General features: G+C 28.9%; 1 protein-coding gene across 7 annotated transcripts in view; it reads left to right on the top strand.

Moving 5' to 3' along the window:
• Positions 1 to 19,410, top strand: part of obe (activating signal cointegrator 1 complex subunit obelus) — a 116,238-nt gene that overhangs the window by 56,217 nt on the left and 40,611 nt on the right. For all 7 annotated transcript variants that reach the window (XM_075370362.1, XM_075370367.1, XM_075370361.1 and 4 more), the window contains 7 exons: positions 1,426 to 1,531; positions 4,371 to 4,595; positions 8,234 to 8,353; positions 10,820 to 10,934; positions 13,920 to 14,056; positions 15,545 to 15,721; positions 17,083 to 17,308. In XM_075370362.1, the coding sequence (XP_075226477.1) occupies positions 1,426 to 1,531; positions 4,371 to 4,595; positions 8,234 to 8,353; positions 10,820 to 10,934; positions 13,920 to 14,056; positions 15,545 to 15,721; positions 17,083 to 17,308 (1,106 nt within the window). The remainder of the gene's footprint in view (positions 1 to 1,425; positions 1,532 to 4,370; positions 4,596 to 8,233; positions 8,354 to 10,819; positions 10,935 to 13,919; positions 14,057 to 15,544; positions 15,722 to 17,082; positions 17,309 to 19,410) is intronic.

Below are 19,410 nucleotides of genomic sequence, written 5' to 3' on the forward strand. Positions count from 1 at the left end.
TTTACTAGTATTTAAAAATACTTTTAAAGAGGAAGCTTTAAGTAAAACAATAGTCTGCAAGTGGTTTTTGTGTTTTAAACACAACCACTTGAAGACCAACCAAGACCTGGCTAGCTTTTCACAATTAGAAATGACAAAAATCTTGAAAAAGTTTGTAATAGAATTATGAAGATTGTTGTCAGACTGATAAACAGAGATTTCTGAATTGAGTTGTACGAGTATGTTTATGAGTTCTTGCCAATAAATTTTAATAGGCGATTTGAATTTGGAACACGTTGTAATATTTGTGTCTCAGCTGCTCATAAAAAATCAGTTTTGTTAATGTGTGTTATGATTTGAAGGATGAACTTCAAAATGGCTCATACTTTCTTTCTAAAGTTGTGGCAGGTGCTACAGTTATGATCTGGAAACAAAACAACAATCAAGCAAGTGGAAATCATAGAGTTCAATAACACAAAAGCATGGCTAGTTTGATCAAATGTGAAGACAATTTTGTTTTGTTGAACAGGATTGTTCACATAGAATTTGCTCATGCTGGACAGTGAATCAGCATTTCTACGTGGACATGTTGATAAGATTTTTTGAGACAAAAATGCCTGGTGATATGGGAAAGTAATTATTGGTATCTACACCATGATAACAGCTCTATCCATACTGCTCTATACTCCAAACAGTTTTTGTTACAAAATAAGATGACCATTGATCCTCACCCTCCCTTCTCACAAGATCGTACTTCATTTGATTTTTTCCTTTCCTGTATATGAAGAAAGAGTCCAAAGGAAAGCATTTTTGTGCCGTGGAGGAAGTCAGAGATAAATTATTATAACCTTTGGGCAAGTATTTAAAAAAAAAGAGTTCCCAGTATTTGGAAAACTATTAGGTTAAGGGCAATTGAGTCACATGATAACACTTTGAAAGAGATTAAATTTTCAGAAAATTAAAATTATTGAACTTTTTTTTTAATGATGATAGTTATTTTTGGGTACCCTGTCATATATGCTTTGACATGAACAGTTGGATTTACCATGATGGATATGTTAATTTCTTAAATTAAGAGTTTGATTAATTTGTAATGATGTGATACTTCATATCTTCTTTTCAAAATTGTGTAATAGTAGGATTTATTTTATGTCTTTTGTTTAATTTCCTTAATTTTTAAACATGTACTTAGTTTTATAAATAAATTTTCCTATCTTACTATTATTCCTGTATTGTATGAGTAACCAAATCATTAATTTTCAGTCCAGATCATTAAAAGCTACTTAAATTTTTAAATTTCTTCATTTAAAACTTTAGAGTGATTGGCTTATTGCAAGATTATATGAAAATTGTTCAAACATATTATGTGAATATATTTTATAAATAATATATATATATATATATATATATATATATATACATTTTTTTATTATTTTTTTTTTCTAGGTCGATGGTTGAGAAATATTTTGGTGAAGGGTTGATAAAAGTTCTAGTTTGTACTTCAACATTAGCATGGGGTGTTAACCTTCCTGCTCACGCTGTTATAATTCGGGTCAGTTTTTTTAAAACTAAAATACAATTCATTATTATGAAATAATGTTGATTAATGTAAAATAATGTAATTAGTTGTGGTAACTTATTGCACAATTTTAAATATTAAATTCTTCAATGTTCTAAGGGCTTCTCCAAATCTGTGGGTTGATCCATATTCAGATATTCAGGATCTTAATTTACTGATAAGTTGGGTTGAAAATGAATATTGGCATATTTGTTGCATATAAGGCTGGGTTCCTTACTTCTTGAATATAAAAAAAAAACAAAAAAAAAACTAAGAAATTAGCAGTATAAGTTGCTTTCTATGAGAATTAAGGTACCATTTGTAGGCCGAATATGCATCATTTCAGTGGCCTTTGTCACATTGATACACATTAGTATATTCAATTTAGTAAAAAAGTAAAAAGTAAACCATTTTACCTAAAACACTATACTCCTTGTAACAAGTAAATCGGTAATTAATTTGATGATAGACTAAAAAGAAGAGGGATCTTATAAAAAAAGATAGATACAAATGTACTGTTTTGTACAAATTTACACAATTATTTAATTTTTATACTTAAAAAAAATTGATATAGAAAAATTGGAACTGCAAAAGTGATAATAATATCAATAATTATAATAATAATATGATAGTAATAGTTTATTTGTAAAAGGAACTGAGTATGCAGTATGTTTAACTTATATCATTTTATGTACTTACTATATTGTAACTTATTTATTCATTCTAATAATCTCCATTTAAAGCCTTTTACTGTTTAACAATCAACTTAAATTCATAAATCCTCTTTCATTCTTCCCTTTTTGTCCATTATTATAAATCAACAATAAAATAAATATAACAGTACTAAACGGAGAACAAACAATTACAACACAATTACACTGATTTAATGCCTCACTAATATACATATACACAAGTCAAGCTGCCTTTTATGTTTCACAACAAAAACTGTGTAGTTTCTTTTGGGTTTTCTTATTGACAAAAGGCTCAAGTATATCTTGATTGTAGCGTGGAATAAACTGAACTTACCAGCAAAAATGTGTCTTCAAGCTCTTGCATATTACAGATACAGCAGTTTTTGTCACCCTCAAAATTATATAACTGCCTTTTCAAATAAATTTGAGATCTACAAGCCTTTGGCATCCTATGTTAACCAACAGATTTTTTTTTTGAGACTGGACACCCTTAATTTTATGTACTTTTCCCAACTCCAAGAACATTCCATAACTGATAATCAGGGTTTTAATTTGAATTCACAAAAATCCCTTTCGGCACGCCAGAAGGCGGAGGTAGATTTCTGGTGATAAAAAAGATTTCCACCTTAAATTTAAGAAAAACTTCAAATTTACTCAATACGACAATGGTTGCATTTGAAAAACTTTTCACTTGTTTACCATATGACAAGCCCCATCTTCTTACAATTACAGCAACATTTTGATCATCCATTGTTGTAAGGGTTGGTCATATCAAAAATTGTTACCAATTCAATACTGTGCCTATTAAGGGAGGTATGATTTTGTTTGTCTTCAACTACCATTTTTTCCACTTCCTGGGCCAAAGGTTGGTGATACCAAAAAACTTCACTTACATAAGTTTTAGGCCCGTATCTAAAGAATAGTAGGAATTTTAAACGAATTCAATATTTTACTTTTTAAGAAAGTTATAGCAATATTTTGTTTTTTTGAAAAAGCCCCTCCCCCCATTTCCATCGCCATGGTTTGATTTTGACCATTAACAAACTTGACAGAGATTTTGGGATGAGTTATTTTTAAGAAACAGTTTGAAAGTGATTGGCACAAAATTACGGCAGTTATCGTGTCCACAAGAAAGTGAAATATATATATAAACTTTTGAACTGACGGTGGTTTTGGGGTCAGGGGGATGTGAAACGCAAAGATATGTCAAAATTTTCCAGAAGTCAAATCATGGTACCCTTTACAATAGGTAGCTTTCTTATGAAATCTACCTAATACTATTGACATCACCTACAGACTGAGTAAAATAGGCTTCTTAATCTTAATATTTCTTTTCTGAGATTTAAAATATTCTATTCATATAATGTGTTCAGCCAACACCTTCTTTCATTTTTCTTTCAGATATGTTAACTAGTTTAAAACCACACTGCCTTTCCAATCTTCATTCAATACTATCAACATCTTCAAATAAATATTTGGCAGTCAATTATCAGCTATTTGTTTTCACCTTCAATAACTATTTCTGCACTCTGTGATTCACTTGAACTTTGATCTATGAGATTCCCATCTTTGCTCTAACAAAATTTTTGGGTGTGGTGCAGCCAAAGTGGAACAATCTTAAAAAACCAACATGAATGCATTCAGTTTTCTTATACTAATGAGATGCCCAAATTTCCATATTATGCAGTATTCTGCTCTTCACTATTTATCTAAACTGCACCCATTTCATATCTTATTTATATTGTGGAGTATTACATTATTACTTGCAACGGCAGCTTTGCAATTGATCTCCTTGTGTTCATTGATTCATACTTATTGCATTATCACTTACTAATCTAATTTTTACTTTAAAGCAGCAATTGAAAAAAAATATATCAAATATATCTCCATTTAATAATTAAGTACCCTATTTATTGAATTTAAAAAGTAATGCAATATATATTGTAACAGCCTATATTCAGAAATAAATGTAAGTGTGAAACTAGAGAGTGAGTGGTTTAGAAAATAAATGAAAAAATAAAAAATGCATATATTTTTTTTGTGAAAAGATAATTGAGGTATAATAGATAATATATTGATAACAAATAATATATAGATAATAAATAATTGAGATAATTTGTATTTTGTTTATTATGTAACAGGGAACAGAGTTGTATGATTCAAAACATGGATCATTTGTTGATTTGGGTATATTGGATGTGTTGCAAATATTTGGTCGTGCTGGCAGACCTCAATTTGATACGTCAGGTCATGGTATTATTATAACATCTCATGATAAATTATCTCATTATTTATCGTTGTTGACAAATCAGTTTCCTATTGAAAGTAATTTCACTGCCTGTCTTGCAGATAATTTAAATGCTGAGGTATTTATTGTTTATTTATAATTTTTTTCTGTCTTTATTATTAGTTATTGGTAAATAAAACATCTATTCAGGCGATAAAAATTTACTAAACCAACTAAATTATTGGTTTAGCTGGTAAAGTTATTTTCATTACAGTTTCATTAATAATAGTGGTTTAAAATTGATGGCACTAATAAATAAATAATTTTTTTTTTCATGAAATAACTATTTCAAATAATTTATACTTAAAATAACTATTTTAAGTAAGTATAAATTATTTCAAAGGAAGTATCAAACAAAGGAAGTGTATATAGTTGTAGAAAAATTAATATTAAAAAAATTATTGTTAGTATATCTGTTTTATTTTATAAAATATTAAAAATAATGGTTGTGTATTTAATTGTACAGTAAAAAAATAAATCTCCGAAGCTTGATAACAGTAAAATGTAATATATTTTAATTAAAAAGGAATATAGTGCCAGTTTTATTGGTTGTCACATAGTACTCGTAAAGTCTTTTTAGAATTAGAAATTTCTTATTTATTAAACTACTTGGTCTAAATTGCTTGCTGTACTAAATTCCTTTTAAAATTTTACTCGTCATTTTAATCATTTTTTTTAGAAATACAGCAGTATAGGTGCTGTTCCTTAATGGGTTTTAAGATGTAACATATTTTAGATCTGAAGTTGCCTTATCCTCAATAGAGAACGTGCACTGTAGTTCAAAATATCAAGGCTTTTTTGAGTTGAAAAGGAAAATTGAATAATTTATAGAAAAGTATCACCTTTTTTAAATTGTTTTCTTTAGTTTTTATACGTATAAGTAGGTTTTAGTATTTTGTTGTAAATGTAAGGAACATTTAAAAAGTAATGAGTGCATCATTAGGTGAAATGTTAACACAATATCCACATCAGTGATGTTGGTTCATATGATTTTAGTATCTTAACAATGAAATATAATATTTTGCACAGTTGTTGATTCTTGTTGACTTTTACAAACATTGAACAATTATCACTGTTGATCACGCTAAGGATCTCTCAGAAATGCATTAAAAAACAAGTGTTCAGACAGGGTCGGACAGGGACTGTAGAGAATTACTTACTCAAAATCATCTTCAAAATTACAAGTAGAGGAAAGAACAGAAGAGGAAGCCTTCTGTTGTGAATCTGACTGTAGATTCACAATTGGGCTAATATCTGAGTGGGTGTTTGATCACCACTTGCTAGTAAAAGTAACGATTCTTACGTAGATTTAATACAATTGTGGCCAACTGAGGACCTGTACGACCCTGCCATCCACTGTGTGGTGTAGAAAAATATACTACTGCATTTGAACATAAGTTTGGTCTCTTAATGTGGTTATCCATATTCAAGGGACTCCTTGAATTTTATTCATTTACTCGTTCTACCCATAAATCTTTACACTTATTTTCATGAACCAGATGTATGTATCAAAATGCAGTTGTAAGTTTTGGTATTCGATAGGAAAAAATTTACTCAGTGTCCAGACTGTCAATTTAGGGCTGAAAAGTAGGAGTAGAACATGTAGACATTATGCAAATAAATACAGTAAATGTTAGTGACATATTTCATAATACTTGACAGTATGCCATTTTTTTTATTTTTGGTGGCCCTCCTCACCATAATGCACCCACACCAAGGCAAACTTACGAAATTTAGCTCTGTGACTATATCTGCAGCACCTGAAACATCTTTGGACATCCACGTACTCTTTTACTCAGCAGGACCCAAAATTGATAAACAGTTAGTTTACCCCTGCAGAGGTAGATTTTTAAAAGAAACCAGAACCCACTTCAAAAACTTTGTGATATTGCTGTGTATCACGCCTACCTGTTTTAAAGACCAGCCAGCAGTCCCGCCGAAAGGCGGCTTCATCCAAATCAGTGTTCTGTTCCCTAATGAGGGACAAGACATCCTCATCGGTAAGGCTGTGACTATAATGCAGGGCCTATGCATTCTTTCTGGGTCTATTTTTACTTCAATCGCTTAACCGCAGTGAAATCTCTAATTGCCTGAATGGTCTCTGTGTTATCTGCTACTACAACTAATCCCTTGTTGGTCTCTTTGATTTTTCCGATTTTAAGATCCTTCCAGTTACCCCGAAGTGCAACCTGGAGGTCTTTCTTCAGCTGACTGCTGGACAGTCGAGCCCTCTGCTCTGCTGACAAATGCATCTTCAGGTTTCTTGGACTGGCTGGGTTTCACGTCTGCTCCTAATCACCTCAGCATACCTACGTGGCTGCGCTGGGGCCAGTTTCTGAACTGCAGGCTTTGAGGCAAGATTTTCAAAACCCTCCATGAGAGCTGTGAAAGTCACTCGAAAGAATTCTTGACGGGGCAATAATCTCCCCTTGGTACTCTTGGGATTTGCTAGATAGGAAAACAAGTCATCAAGTTTCGCCAAAACATCATGGACCAATGGAGCAGAGCTGTCAGGCCTGCCTCCGGCTTGTGAAAACTCTTCAACTCATGGTCGGAATCAGTAAGCATTTTATATTCAAGTCTGTCTTTTTAAAGTTCCAACGTAGGGGTTAGTTTTCATTGTATGGCACTTTTGTCATGGCCAACGTAACTATAAGTGCTCTGTGACCACATCCACCAGCATCATTGAGTAAGAGGGCCTTGGTTTTTTCAGATAAGTGTGGGAGGATAACAACCAAATCAGGTCGTGATAACTATCACGACCTGAATATGAGAGGTAGGTAGGTGGTGTATCCACAACATCCAGAAGGTTATCAATCATCTCTCCAAGGCACTTTCTGGATGGCATCAGTCTTGAGTAATCCCATCTTGGAGAAGGGCTGTTAAAGTCTCCAACAAGAATAGTATTTGGTTGCATGTTTCTTTCCAGGGGTTCATAGGAAGGATAATTTCCTGGAGGCTTGTACAAGCAAAAAACTGTGAAGTGTTGACGATTTTTCCATATGGCAACCATGACTGGCTCCAATGTTTTGTTTTTCTCCATTTCATGCATGATACTGCATTTCACTTTGTATTCCCACAAAGATTCCTGATAATAATTGGCGGGATCTTTTAAGTATAGTCACAGCATAACCATTAGTATGGTAATATTTTGGGGTTTCTGTAGCAACCTGCTTCAGCAATAAAATATATATCCACATCTGCCTGGGAGACGTTTTGTTTGAATTGCAAAATTTTCTGTCATTCAGCCTTTTCTGCATTCCAATAAATAATGCGGAGGTTATTATCAGAGCTCTGAGAAGAATTGATTTGGTCGAGATATGGAGCCATGCTAATTTAGTTAACATGTTTTAAGACGGACCTCTTGATCGTTTAGGTTACATAGGGGGCACCTTGAGCAGGCGATCAACTTCATCTCCCAGAATGAGATAAAATGTTGAAATTCATAGGTATGTTTTCCAATTGTCAAGTTTTATGAAACAATATTTAGAATTGCCATACTCAGTCAGCATAATCACAATTGGAAGTAAGATGAATTTTTATGAAATTTTTTCAATTGTTACACTTGTAGGATATGCCAGGATTTATGAAACACAGCCAGTTGATTATTCTGATTTAGATTTCTCTGAGTATAACAGAAAGAAGTAATTTTTTTCAATGTAACTTGTTTTATAAAAACCTTCTTTTTTTAATTATTGTTTATTTTTATTGTTTAAGATCACGTTGGGAACAATATCAAATGTAGAAGAAGCTGTAGAATGGTTGAGCTATACATATCTGTTTGTCAGGATGAGAATTAATCCCCAAGTGTATGGAATATCTTATCAGGATATAATGGTAATTATATTTTCATTGTTTCTCTTAGACTATTAAATAGTTATTATTATGACACTTAGATTTTAAAATAGTGGTCTCTGTGTCTAATTTTTAATACAGTTTTCATATTATTTTAATGAATTTTTAACATTCAATTATATTCTGATAGTCCAGTTTTCAACAAGTTGGATTTAAGAATTTGTCCTTAGAAATAGTTTATTAAAATCAACAAAAGGAGTTTAACATTTTTTTCTAGATTGTGTCCATGAACTTCCACGGACTTTTTCCAGTATTTTGGAAGGTTTTGAATACTCATTTTGTAGAATTTCTTTGGCTGTGCTTTGAGCCAATTGCACACAAATTCTTCAACCTCATCAGGTACAAAATGATATCCATCTAATGTGTCCTTAAACAGGCTGAACAAATGATTGTCCCAAGGACTGTACGCTGAATGTTCAAGTCTCTCAGCTAAGATTGATGAATGTCTTGCACATTAAATGGGAAGTTTGGGACTGCAAGTTGTCATGAAGCAAGATGTGTGTATTAGAATATCTCGGCATATCAATCTGTAAGCTGGCTTCACATGTTCCTACTAGAGGTTGCTGTAGTAGGCAGCATTTATGATTTTCTGTTCTTTCATTTGACACAAAAAATCAACATACAGTACTTGTCCGAGAACATGGTATACAAAATCTTATCAGCTGATGGCATGGTTTTTAGTTTCATGGCTAACTCATCATTCTGTTACCATTCCATCGACATGTGTTTACTTTATTTTTGTTTAGTGGTGGACTCACATTTCATCCATTGTGAAAATACACTTCAATAGATCTTCCTCATTCTACTCATAACATGGTAGAAGATAAGTTCAGAGATCTTCCTGTGTAAACTTCTGCTTGAAGGTAAGAGGGTAAGGTAGTCATGTGGTGAAAATTTTATAGTATCAGAGATGGTCATTAATAATTGTTTTGATGCTGCCAATACTAATTTCCATTCTTGCCGCCATCTCCCGCACAATGATGGGTTTATCATCCAAAATCAGTTGCTTGTTGTGGTGAATGCTCTTGGGGTATTCCATTTTAATTCAACAAATGATCAGTGGATTACTATTTTTGATTTTGATGATACTTGGTATATGATTACTATCCGCCTTGTAGTGGCCAAAAAATGTGCTTTTATATTTAAAAAAAAAAAATTTCTTGAGTAATAAACTATTTTCTAACTCTCCAACAGGTAAAAACAACCATTTTCATCACTTTTCCATTAGCTGTAGTATTCTTTTTTTACATCGTACAGAGGGTCAAAAAAGACTTTTTGGAAGAGTAAAGATGGTACTTCAACTTAGTGTATTCAAAATTCATTTTGTCACATGGGTTTACAGGATTTTTTACAAAATCTTACGGAAATTACATTTATAAATTATTTTTTTCAAATTTTGGGCCCAAAATAAATAATGAAGGGCTTAGGGTAACAGGCCTATTTTTTACCTTTTAACTCTTAGGTACTAGTAGTACTTGCAATACATTTACAAAAAAAATTGGACTGTTACCGAGTGTCCTTCATTAAAAAAAATTACCACCAAATTGTAAGATTTTGAAAATGTCTCATTTTTTGGGTCCAAAGACCACATGTGGGACAGGTGGCAGAAATCTGAAATGTTTACAGCAGTAAGTACTTTTTATGTACTTTAAAACCATATAAAATTTATTTTGTTACTCAAAAGGGTTGACGATTAATGAAGCCAACAAAACCACTAAAAACACTGTTCCTTCTAACTGTAAACAACGTATCCAAAAATACTGGTGTTATGTATTTTTTTCCTACAAAAATATGATATAAGAATACTTATAGGTTGCTTAGGAACATATATTACCACCAAGCAGATATGCCTTTGCAAACTCAAGATGAGATATGACAATAAGATTCTCTCTCTTACATGTTCTTGAGATCCCATTTTACATGTGGGAATCCCATTTAGCCGCCTAGCAGTTGGTTGAGATACTAACTTTATGTAACTTGTTTAATTTGTGTTGGCTGGCACCGACTTCAAAAATTAACTATTTTTGAAGTTTTAATAGATAAAAATTTAGTTTTAATTAATAGATAATTAATTAAATAGATAAATTGTTAATTAACTAAATATAGATAAAAATATAATTATTTGTAACTTTGAAGCACTATTATATGTTACAGTCTGTTTTTATTTTTATTTCTTATAAATTATTTTATGTTTAAATAAATTTATTTAGTTTATTCCTGGAATAGTCGCTTTAATATTGGAGGGACAGGTAGAAGAAAAAATTGTGCAGGCAGGCAATGTTTGGAATATGTAAAAAAAATTGCTAGGGATGTAGGATGTAGGGGTTATACTAAAATAAAACGACTAGCACTAGATAGGGAATTTTGGAGAGCTGCATCAAACCAGTCAAATGACTGAAGACAAAAAAATAATAAATTTATTATTGTGTTATTTTTATTTAATTTCAGGATGATCCATTGTTAGAAAGAAAAAGGAAGGAACTGATCAATACTGCAGCAATTGATTTGGACAAAGCAAAAATGATCCGTTATGTTCATAGAACTGGAGATCTTTCTGTAACTGGTGTGTGTTGTGTTGTTATAATTATTGTTTTTTTTAATGTATTTTTATAGCTTATTAAATGGTATGCCATGACAGAGCTTACCAAAACCCAAACATTTGTCAAAAGTATGCGGGTATGTGTGCAATGTAGATTTTCCCAAACTGTTATATCATATGTAGCATTAGTCTATTTTAACTTATATTTTTTTCAATAAAGGATAAAAAATATATTCATTCTTATATAAAATTATTTATTTAGGTATTAAACTTATTAAGATTTTTATTAATTTTTTAACAATTTTTATAATCAAGTTAAAATTTTTATTAAGGGTTAAAAAAGAATATAAATTAAATTGAATAATTTTTAACTGATCTAAAAATGAGGAAAATCATGTATTGGTTGTTTAAGTCTTTTCCTAGTAACTTTCTGAAAGTTTAAAACAAAATGTTAAAAATAACATTTTAAAAATTAAAATTAAAAACTTTAATATTCAAAGTAATAAAAATAATTTTTCTTTTAGTTTGATTTTTTGAAGTCTGTGTTAAATTAAGAGTTTGTCAGTTTTTTGGTCACCAAGTCAAAAAGTCACATTATAAATAAATATTAAATATAATTATTTTCTTCTTTTTGTGCTTCTTTTAGAAATTACATTCATTATTATTTTAAAGTTTCTTTTTATGATTGTAGGGTCAATTTACTATTCTTATTATTCAAGCTATTTTTGAGGATTTTGTTGATGTTCCTGATAAAATAATTGTAATATTTATATTTTACTTGTGAGCTGTTTTCAGGGGATTTTAAACAAGTTAAGCTGTTATATATTTTTTTGTCATCAGCATTCTTCTAGATATATTTTTTAAAACTATATTTTTCAATCTGAAGGTTTCTTAGAAAGTTATAAAGTAAATAATGTAGAAATGTCTAATTTAAGTTTCTGTTATAAGTAATGGATAATAGAAAAAGAAAACATTCATTGTAAAAAACAGATTATGCTTTGTGTATGCACACACACACACATGCACACACACACGCGCGCACGCGCGTGCAACTATCAGAAACTGGGAATAAAGAATGGCGACAGATATGGTGTAAGATTTTATCTGAGAGCAGATAACCACATAATAATGATTTTATGTATATAGATTGTTTAGCAGATTGCATCCAAGCAGTAAAATATAATTATTATTTATTAAAATTAATCTTTTACATTTTTTTTTCTCAAATATAGTGTAAATTATTTAACAAATCTAAACTTAAATATAATACCAATGTATATTTTTAAAAATCTAATTTTTTATAAATTTATGTAATAGAATGTGGAGAATCTACATGAATTGCCTTAGTAATTTAAATTATTCAGATTTATATTTAAAAATATAATCAGATTACGGTAATTTCAATTCTCTTATTATTTATCAATAATAAATTATTATTATTTATTTATAGTAAAAAATTAATTAACTTTACATCAGTGATTGAGATGATAAACATTACCCTTGTGGTTTTAATATTTTAAATTATGCTTTTAACCCATTCTGCTACTTTCACGAGTCTATTGCATCAGAAAATGACACAACCTTATGACATTTTGACGAGTGCTGCTCACCATGTCATTATGTTTCCTGGCCATCTGTTCTTTTGATGCGTATCGCTCACTGTATGTTTTATAAGGAATATTAGACTCTAAATAGTTTGTGCTTTTATCGTTAGATGGCAGTGGAAGACTAATCTTCTTTGTACGGAATGAAATAAAGGCATAAACTCAGGGAAAAATTTTTAATTTTTGACGTATTATATCATATTTCAGCTATAATATAAATCTCTTTTTTATTTATATGTTAATAATAAATTTAGATACAGTAATAATTAAACATTTTTTTTAAAAAACAAAACCATTGCCATACATATTGGTAAAGTTTTATCATGTTTTTCTTTAATGAGGTCCTATGTCAAAAGCTACAGAAAAATATGTTTGATATGGCTATTTTTAACCCCTATAAATTATGGAAAAAAAAACAACTAGAAAAAATATACAATACTTATATTACAATTACTTATGTTATACAATAAGTGATTTTCATTTGAATATTTGTTTTTCAGTTATTGTATAAAAAACTCAGCCACTATAAAACTCGAGATAGACCATCTAGTGGCACAACACCTGTACACCTTGAGACAAAGCAGTGGGCACATTTTGTTGAAAAAATTCCTGTTCCTGCTAAAAAATTAAATCCAACAAAAAGATGTTTTGTTTGCGCAAAAAAAAAAAGAAAAGAAGTGAAATTGTGTGACAATGTGAGAAATCTCAAATTTCTCTTCATGTCCCACAATGTTTCAAAATCTTTCATTAAAAATAAATTTTTAAATGTAATTAAAAACTAAGTGTAGGATTAGTTATAAGGATTAGGGTAGGAATTCAAGTTAGGCTTATTTACATACTCACTAAATAGTGAACTAACACGTGTTATTTTAGGACAAAATTGAACATTATTAAGAAAAATGAAACAAGTATCTCCAAAAAAAAAGTTAAGAAAATTGCTTTATGTATTTTTTTTATTAGATTTAAAATATGAATTTGTAGTGTAGCAGATAAAAAATAGTGTTTTTTTCCCAGTGTATATTGTATACTGAATGGGTTAATTAAGTGATATATAAAATAAAATTCCTGATGAGGCAGAGAGTTCTCTGCAAAATTATTAAATGTGGATATAAAAAAAAAAAAAAAACAGCAACTGGAAAAACTGAAAACTGGTTATCATAGAGTTAAATTCATTCATCACAATTAAATTAATAATTGTATATATTTATTATTCATCTCTTGACTTATTTTTTCTGTTAATTTATCAATTTATATTGAAAAAATTCTGTTTGATTAATTTACAAAATTTCTTAATAAAGTTTGTAATTATTTACAAACTTATATTTATTGTTTACACTAAAAATGCAAGTTTTTATTTTTATTCAAGTATATGTTTTGTTTTGTTTAAATTTGTTTTTATTCTTAGACTTGGGTCGGACTGCTAGCTACTTCTATATAAAATATGATACTATTGAATTATTTAATGAGAAATTGAAAGATGTCATGAATGAACCTGAAATTCTTGGATTAATATCTCAAGCTCAAGAATTTGAACAGCTTAAGGTACAACCATTTTCTTGTATAAATTTATAAGTAAAATAAATAAACATTTGTAATTTCAATTAATATTTGTAATATCACTTTATAAAGGTTTCTTCAAATTATCCAGTAAAAAACACCTGTTTTTAAACTTTATATACAAATTTTGAATAATCTTTGTGTATAAATATAAAATGTACTCAAAAAGGAAAACTTGGTATGTACTAAAGATATAGAATTTTTTGGTAGTAGTTTTATATAACTAATCGATTTTTAATTATTATTAAAAAATTGCAAAAAGCCCAAAATTTTGTATTATTCTATTACAGAAGTAATATAATTCGGCTGCTGTATCTCATTTTTGTCTCAGTTTTAAAATTTCATTTTTTAACCTTAAACACCTCCCCCCCATTATAGTTACTTTGGTATACTAGTTTAATGGATAATACCAGTGGTACACCACTGGTGGTATGATTACATTGAGGTATACATTGTATATGTAATATACATTACGTGGGAGTGATATTACATGGGTAATACACTGCTCTACTAGTTAAAGAGGGTACAATAGTGTATCCGCAACAGTGTAATGTAATTAAATGCTACACCAGTGTAATGGGTTGTTAGGAAATTAATTGTGCAATAGTACTTGTGTAATTAACAGTGTGTGGGCGGGCAGTGATCCCCAAGCTATGTTGTAGTATATATATATATATAAAATATACACTATATACACTAATCCAAGATGTACATTAAATTATTTTCAGTTATTAAACATGAAAACAGCTCAAAGTTAGGTATTGTTATCTTATCTAAGTTTTTAGTTCTTGGCTCTCTTTCAGTTAGTACCTAACAAAGTTATATCTAGAATTCCCTTGTTTATATTAAAGAAAGACAGGGGTATGCATTCTATAAAGTGGGAATGGTTTGAATGAAAATGTAAGTGAAAAATTGTTAAAAGAATTTCTATCTTTTCTAAGTTAACTATTTAAAAATATTTTTACATGTTTTAATAAATTCTTAATTAAATAATTAATGTAATGAATATTAAATGTTTAACTTCTTTTGTATAATTTAACTTATTTTTAAATATTTTTGTAGTCTTAGTTATATTTTTAAAGTTGATTCAGTTTATTCTGGTCTGAATACCAGAATATGAAATAAATACTCTTTTAAATCTGGTTTAAAATTAAACAACTGTTCAAAAATTCTAAAGAAAAATATTTTTAGTATTGATTAAACAAATAAATCACTGAAATCTGAGACAAAAAGGTTATGACTTGGATTTTTTGGCATGGAATAATATTACACCCATAACTTTATTATTTTATAATCTTTTTTTTTATAAAATTTTGTGATCCTGGTTGTATTGCATAAGAAAACTAGCTAAAAGAAATTTATTTTATTGAAAATAAAATATTTCATACACACTAATAAAATTAGAAAGCACTGATTATTTTAATTAAGTTACAGGTTAAGTTAATTTGTTTTCTACTTTATTTTCTGTTACAGGTACGGGAGGATGAAATGAAAGAGTTAGATGAACTGTTGGACACTAATTGTTATTATCAAGTACTTGGCGGTAGTGAAAATCTTTATGGTAAAGTTAATATACTGTTACAAACATTCCTTTCTCGTGGAAGAGTTACTTCGTTCTCTTTAATCTCAGATCTTGCATTTGTTACTCAGGTAATTATTATAACTACTATAATTTTCTTCTAACAGTATTATTTCACATATATAACTACACACATCACATCGGATATACAATTACATCACATCGTATATACAATTACATCACATCGTTTCATTATTCAGTATAAAATACTCTTTTGAGTTAATAGAACTTGTAACAAAACTGTTGAACCAAGTTTGTGCATTATGATGAAGACTTGCATTACTTCTAGTTTGTGTTCCCCATAATGCTAAAACAACATACTTTGTTTATATTTCAGTTTATAAAGCATAAAAAAAAATCAGTTGCACATTATTATTTTCTGAAATAATAACTAGAATAAAATGCATTTATTTTACTTTTTTGATTTCAACAGAATATGAGGTCCTAGGTAAGATGGTAATCTTCATCCTTACAAGCTGATTGCAGGGATATCAACTGCAATGTCTCGTAAAGTAATAGCATACTTAAAAATTATGGGTGTGAAGTAAGGTAAAATTCTAGTAACTAAAGTTAAACCAGTTCTTTAGATCTGCTGAAGTTAGATAACATCTGGTACAGTTTCATTGCATGTTTTTATTGTTTATTAGTAGCTAATGATTGTTGTAGTTAAAGACTGAAATCAGTTTAAAGAGAAATACTGAACATAACACTTATTTCATCACATTGTGTTTGAATCTTAGTATGTTAAGTTTTGGTTATGTGTATTTAATGTGTTTTCATAACCAAGAGAATCTAGCTAATAGTTTTATCTTAACAGACTAAAAAAAAAATTATTAGAATGTACAGTTCCAACAGCAGAGAAAGTGGTGTCTAAAGCATGACATATAGTGTTTTCATTAAAATTTAATTAGCACTTCGTCCTATGTTTAATGTACAGTATAAATTACTTACTATAATAATAAATCATAGTAATTTTTTAATTCTAGATATATATTTCTTGATATTAGAAGATTCTTCATTAAGGTGTTAATGCAATTTTACCAAAGTATATTAATTTTAATTATTTTGTTTTCGTTTGTTTGATTTCTCTATAGTTGAAATTTATTTTAACGATACAAAGTTATAAGGAAATAATTAAATGTTTAATTATGAAAAGATTCTATAGTGTTGGGCTACATAAGTTCATTGAAGGTTCTTATTTGTTTACAAATTTTTTTAATTTTACATAACTTAGTGAAATCTTTGATTTTGATTTTAGTTAATTATTACAAAAGTTCATTAAGTAGTATACTTTTAATAAATAATTTAAATATATTTTAAATAATACAACAGTTTTTTTAAAAATATTTATTTAATGTTAAAAATCGCTTTCTATGACTACATGATGGAAATGAAAATAAGCAATGGTAATATTTATTTTCTCATGTTTCAGAATGCTGTAAGGATTGTGCGTGCTCTTTTTGACATAATGTTACGTAAGAATAATCCACTCATGGCCGGTAGATTTCTTGCATTTAGTCAGATGTTTGAGCGTGAACAGTGGGAAGTTGAAAGCGAAATGAGACAGTTTAATATTTTATCACATGAAATTATTTTTAAATTAGAGGAAAAGAATCATACTGTTCATGACTTAAGAGAAATGGATTCTAAGGAAATTGGTATGTATGTGGTACTTGGTTATTAATTTTTATAGTTGTTTATAGTACATTAATGAAATTTTACACTCCTTATATGTGTATGTATAACCTATTACCCATTTCTCATTATATGGTATTCATTGTTTGAGTTAAAGTTATGAAAGTGTTTTGTTCTCTTGTGTGTGTTATTTAAAGCTACTGTAGTTTTAATAAGTAGGGATATTTAGATTTACTGTTAAAGTAATTTGTGTATTAGTATAAATATATGAATATGTACTGCTAGGCTGTAATGCCATAAATATCAGCACTATGAGAAGTCTGTAAATTGCCAAATTTTAGTATAAGTAACATTTCTGTGGTTTACTACAGTCTGAAAATTAAAGAAAAATTATAAGTATAAATTATTAGATCTTTTTACTTGTAAATGGGAAAATAAGTTTTATACATTGAAATTTTTAAATAATTTACATTTTTGAGGCCAGAAAATATATATGCTGTTTGCTGGTTTGTATAGTTAGAGATATTCTGAAAAAACACTTTATTATAATTCTTGTTAATGAAAATTTGATTTGTATCATTATCATTACATTATGTCCTGAAAATAAATAATAGTATCATGAATTTGCTAATTGGCATAACAGTAGATTGTAACCATTATAAATTTTGACTAAAATAGGCTCATAGGACTTAATTAAGTTGGTTACTTTGTTTGTATTATATACTTTTTATTTTATAAATTTTGTATTACGTCGACGGACGATTCTAAAAATGCGAGGTTGAATGGATTTATTCAGAGAAGACTGATTGTGGATAATCACGGCGTAATTCAGTTCTTATCGCACATTAATACTAAAAATAAAATTTTATCTTAGTATGACATTGTGCTCGCAATGGGAACAAACATTTCCCACAAAAAGTGTTATGTTGGTGTGCATACACGCACTCACATAGACTGAGTAATTCTCAGGAATGGTGGTGGGGGTTAGACTGAGAGTCCATCAACAGACAGTTTGTGTTCGGATTCGTCAGTGTGAGCTTGAGTGCAGTGACTTTGTTCGGAAAACTGTTCAGGAGGTTTGCAATTTGTTTTATTCTGGATATAGGTATGAGAAACTATTATTAAAGACCTCTCTGCAAAAATAATTGAGTGCATCCATTACAATATTACTAATCCGTCGACTATTTAATAAAGAACTATTAAAAATGCTACTTGTTATAATGGTAAATTATGTTCAAAATTATAATGAATTAATTTCGGATTGGTCAATTCCATATTAGTGTATGTATTAATAAGATGATTTGTGAAATTCTGATATGCAAATATCAAAGTTCAAGTAGATAAATAATAAGGGTTCTACGAGTTTCAAGTAGCTTAATAATGTTGGTTTTCTGAGTCAAATATCCACTAAGCAAAAGAGTTTGCTTTATATGTTCTTTCTATATATAAATGGTTTGTTTCATAACGAATAAATAATGTATAATATTCATTGATATTAGTAACATTTTTTGATATGTTGAGTTTATGTAACTGGTTTTATATAAAACTCAAGAGAGCAATCTTAGGATATAAACTTATCAAGCAGCATGGTCTTAGTACATTGTTTCGCAATTCCCAACATTAGTAAATTCATTTTTTTTTTTAAACAAATTCTTTAAAAATGTTTACTTTTGTAAAAAAATTAAATTTGGTGTAGTATAGAAGCTTCCAAGATTTATATCTGACACATAATGCCAGACATGGTACTTTATTGTAAAATTATTAACTTACTATAATTTGTCATTTACTAATCGGCATAACAGTAGATTTATGTCTGACACATAATGTGAGATACTGTACATTACAGCAAAATTGCATTTATTATAATTGTGCATATGATATGAGTACTAACACTATAAATCATATTCCTTTAAAAATAATGTTGTTTATAAAAGTTTGTTTATGTTACTATATTACTCACTGTCGGCACATTTTTAATCGAAGTTAAAAATTTAAAATTTATGTAATATAAAATAAATAATTTTTTTTGTTTTGTTAAAATAACATAATATTATAAATTATTTTGGCCAAAAAAAAGTGTCATAATACAATCCCAAAACCAGGTTTGTTTTTCACTTCTACTAAT

Source organism: Lycorma delicatula, chromosome 7 (assembly GCF_047948215.1).
Source record: "Lycorma delicatula isolate Av1 chromosome 7, ASM4794821v1, whole genome shotgun sequence".
In the NCBI taxonomy this organism is placed as follows: Eukaryota; Metazoa; Arthropoda; class Insecta; order Hemiptera; family Fulgoridae; genus Lycorma; species Lycorma delicatula.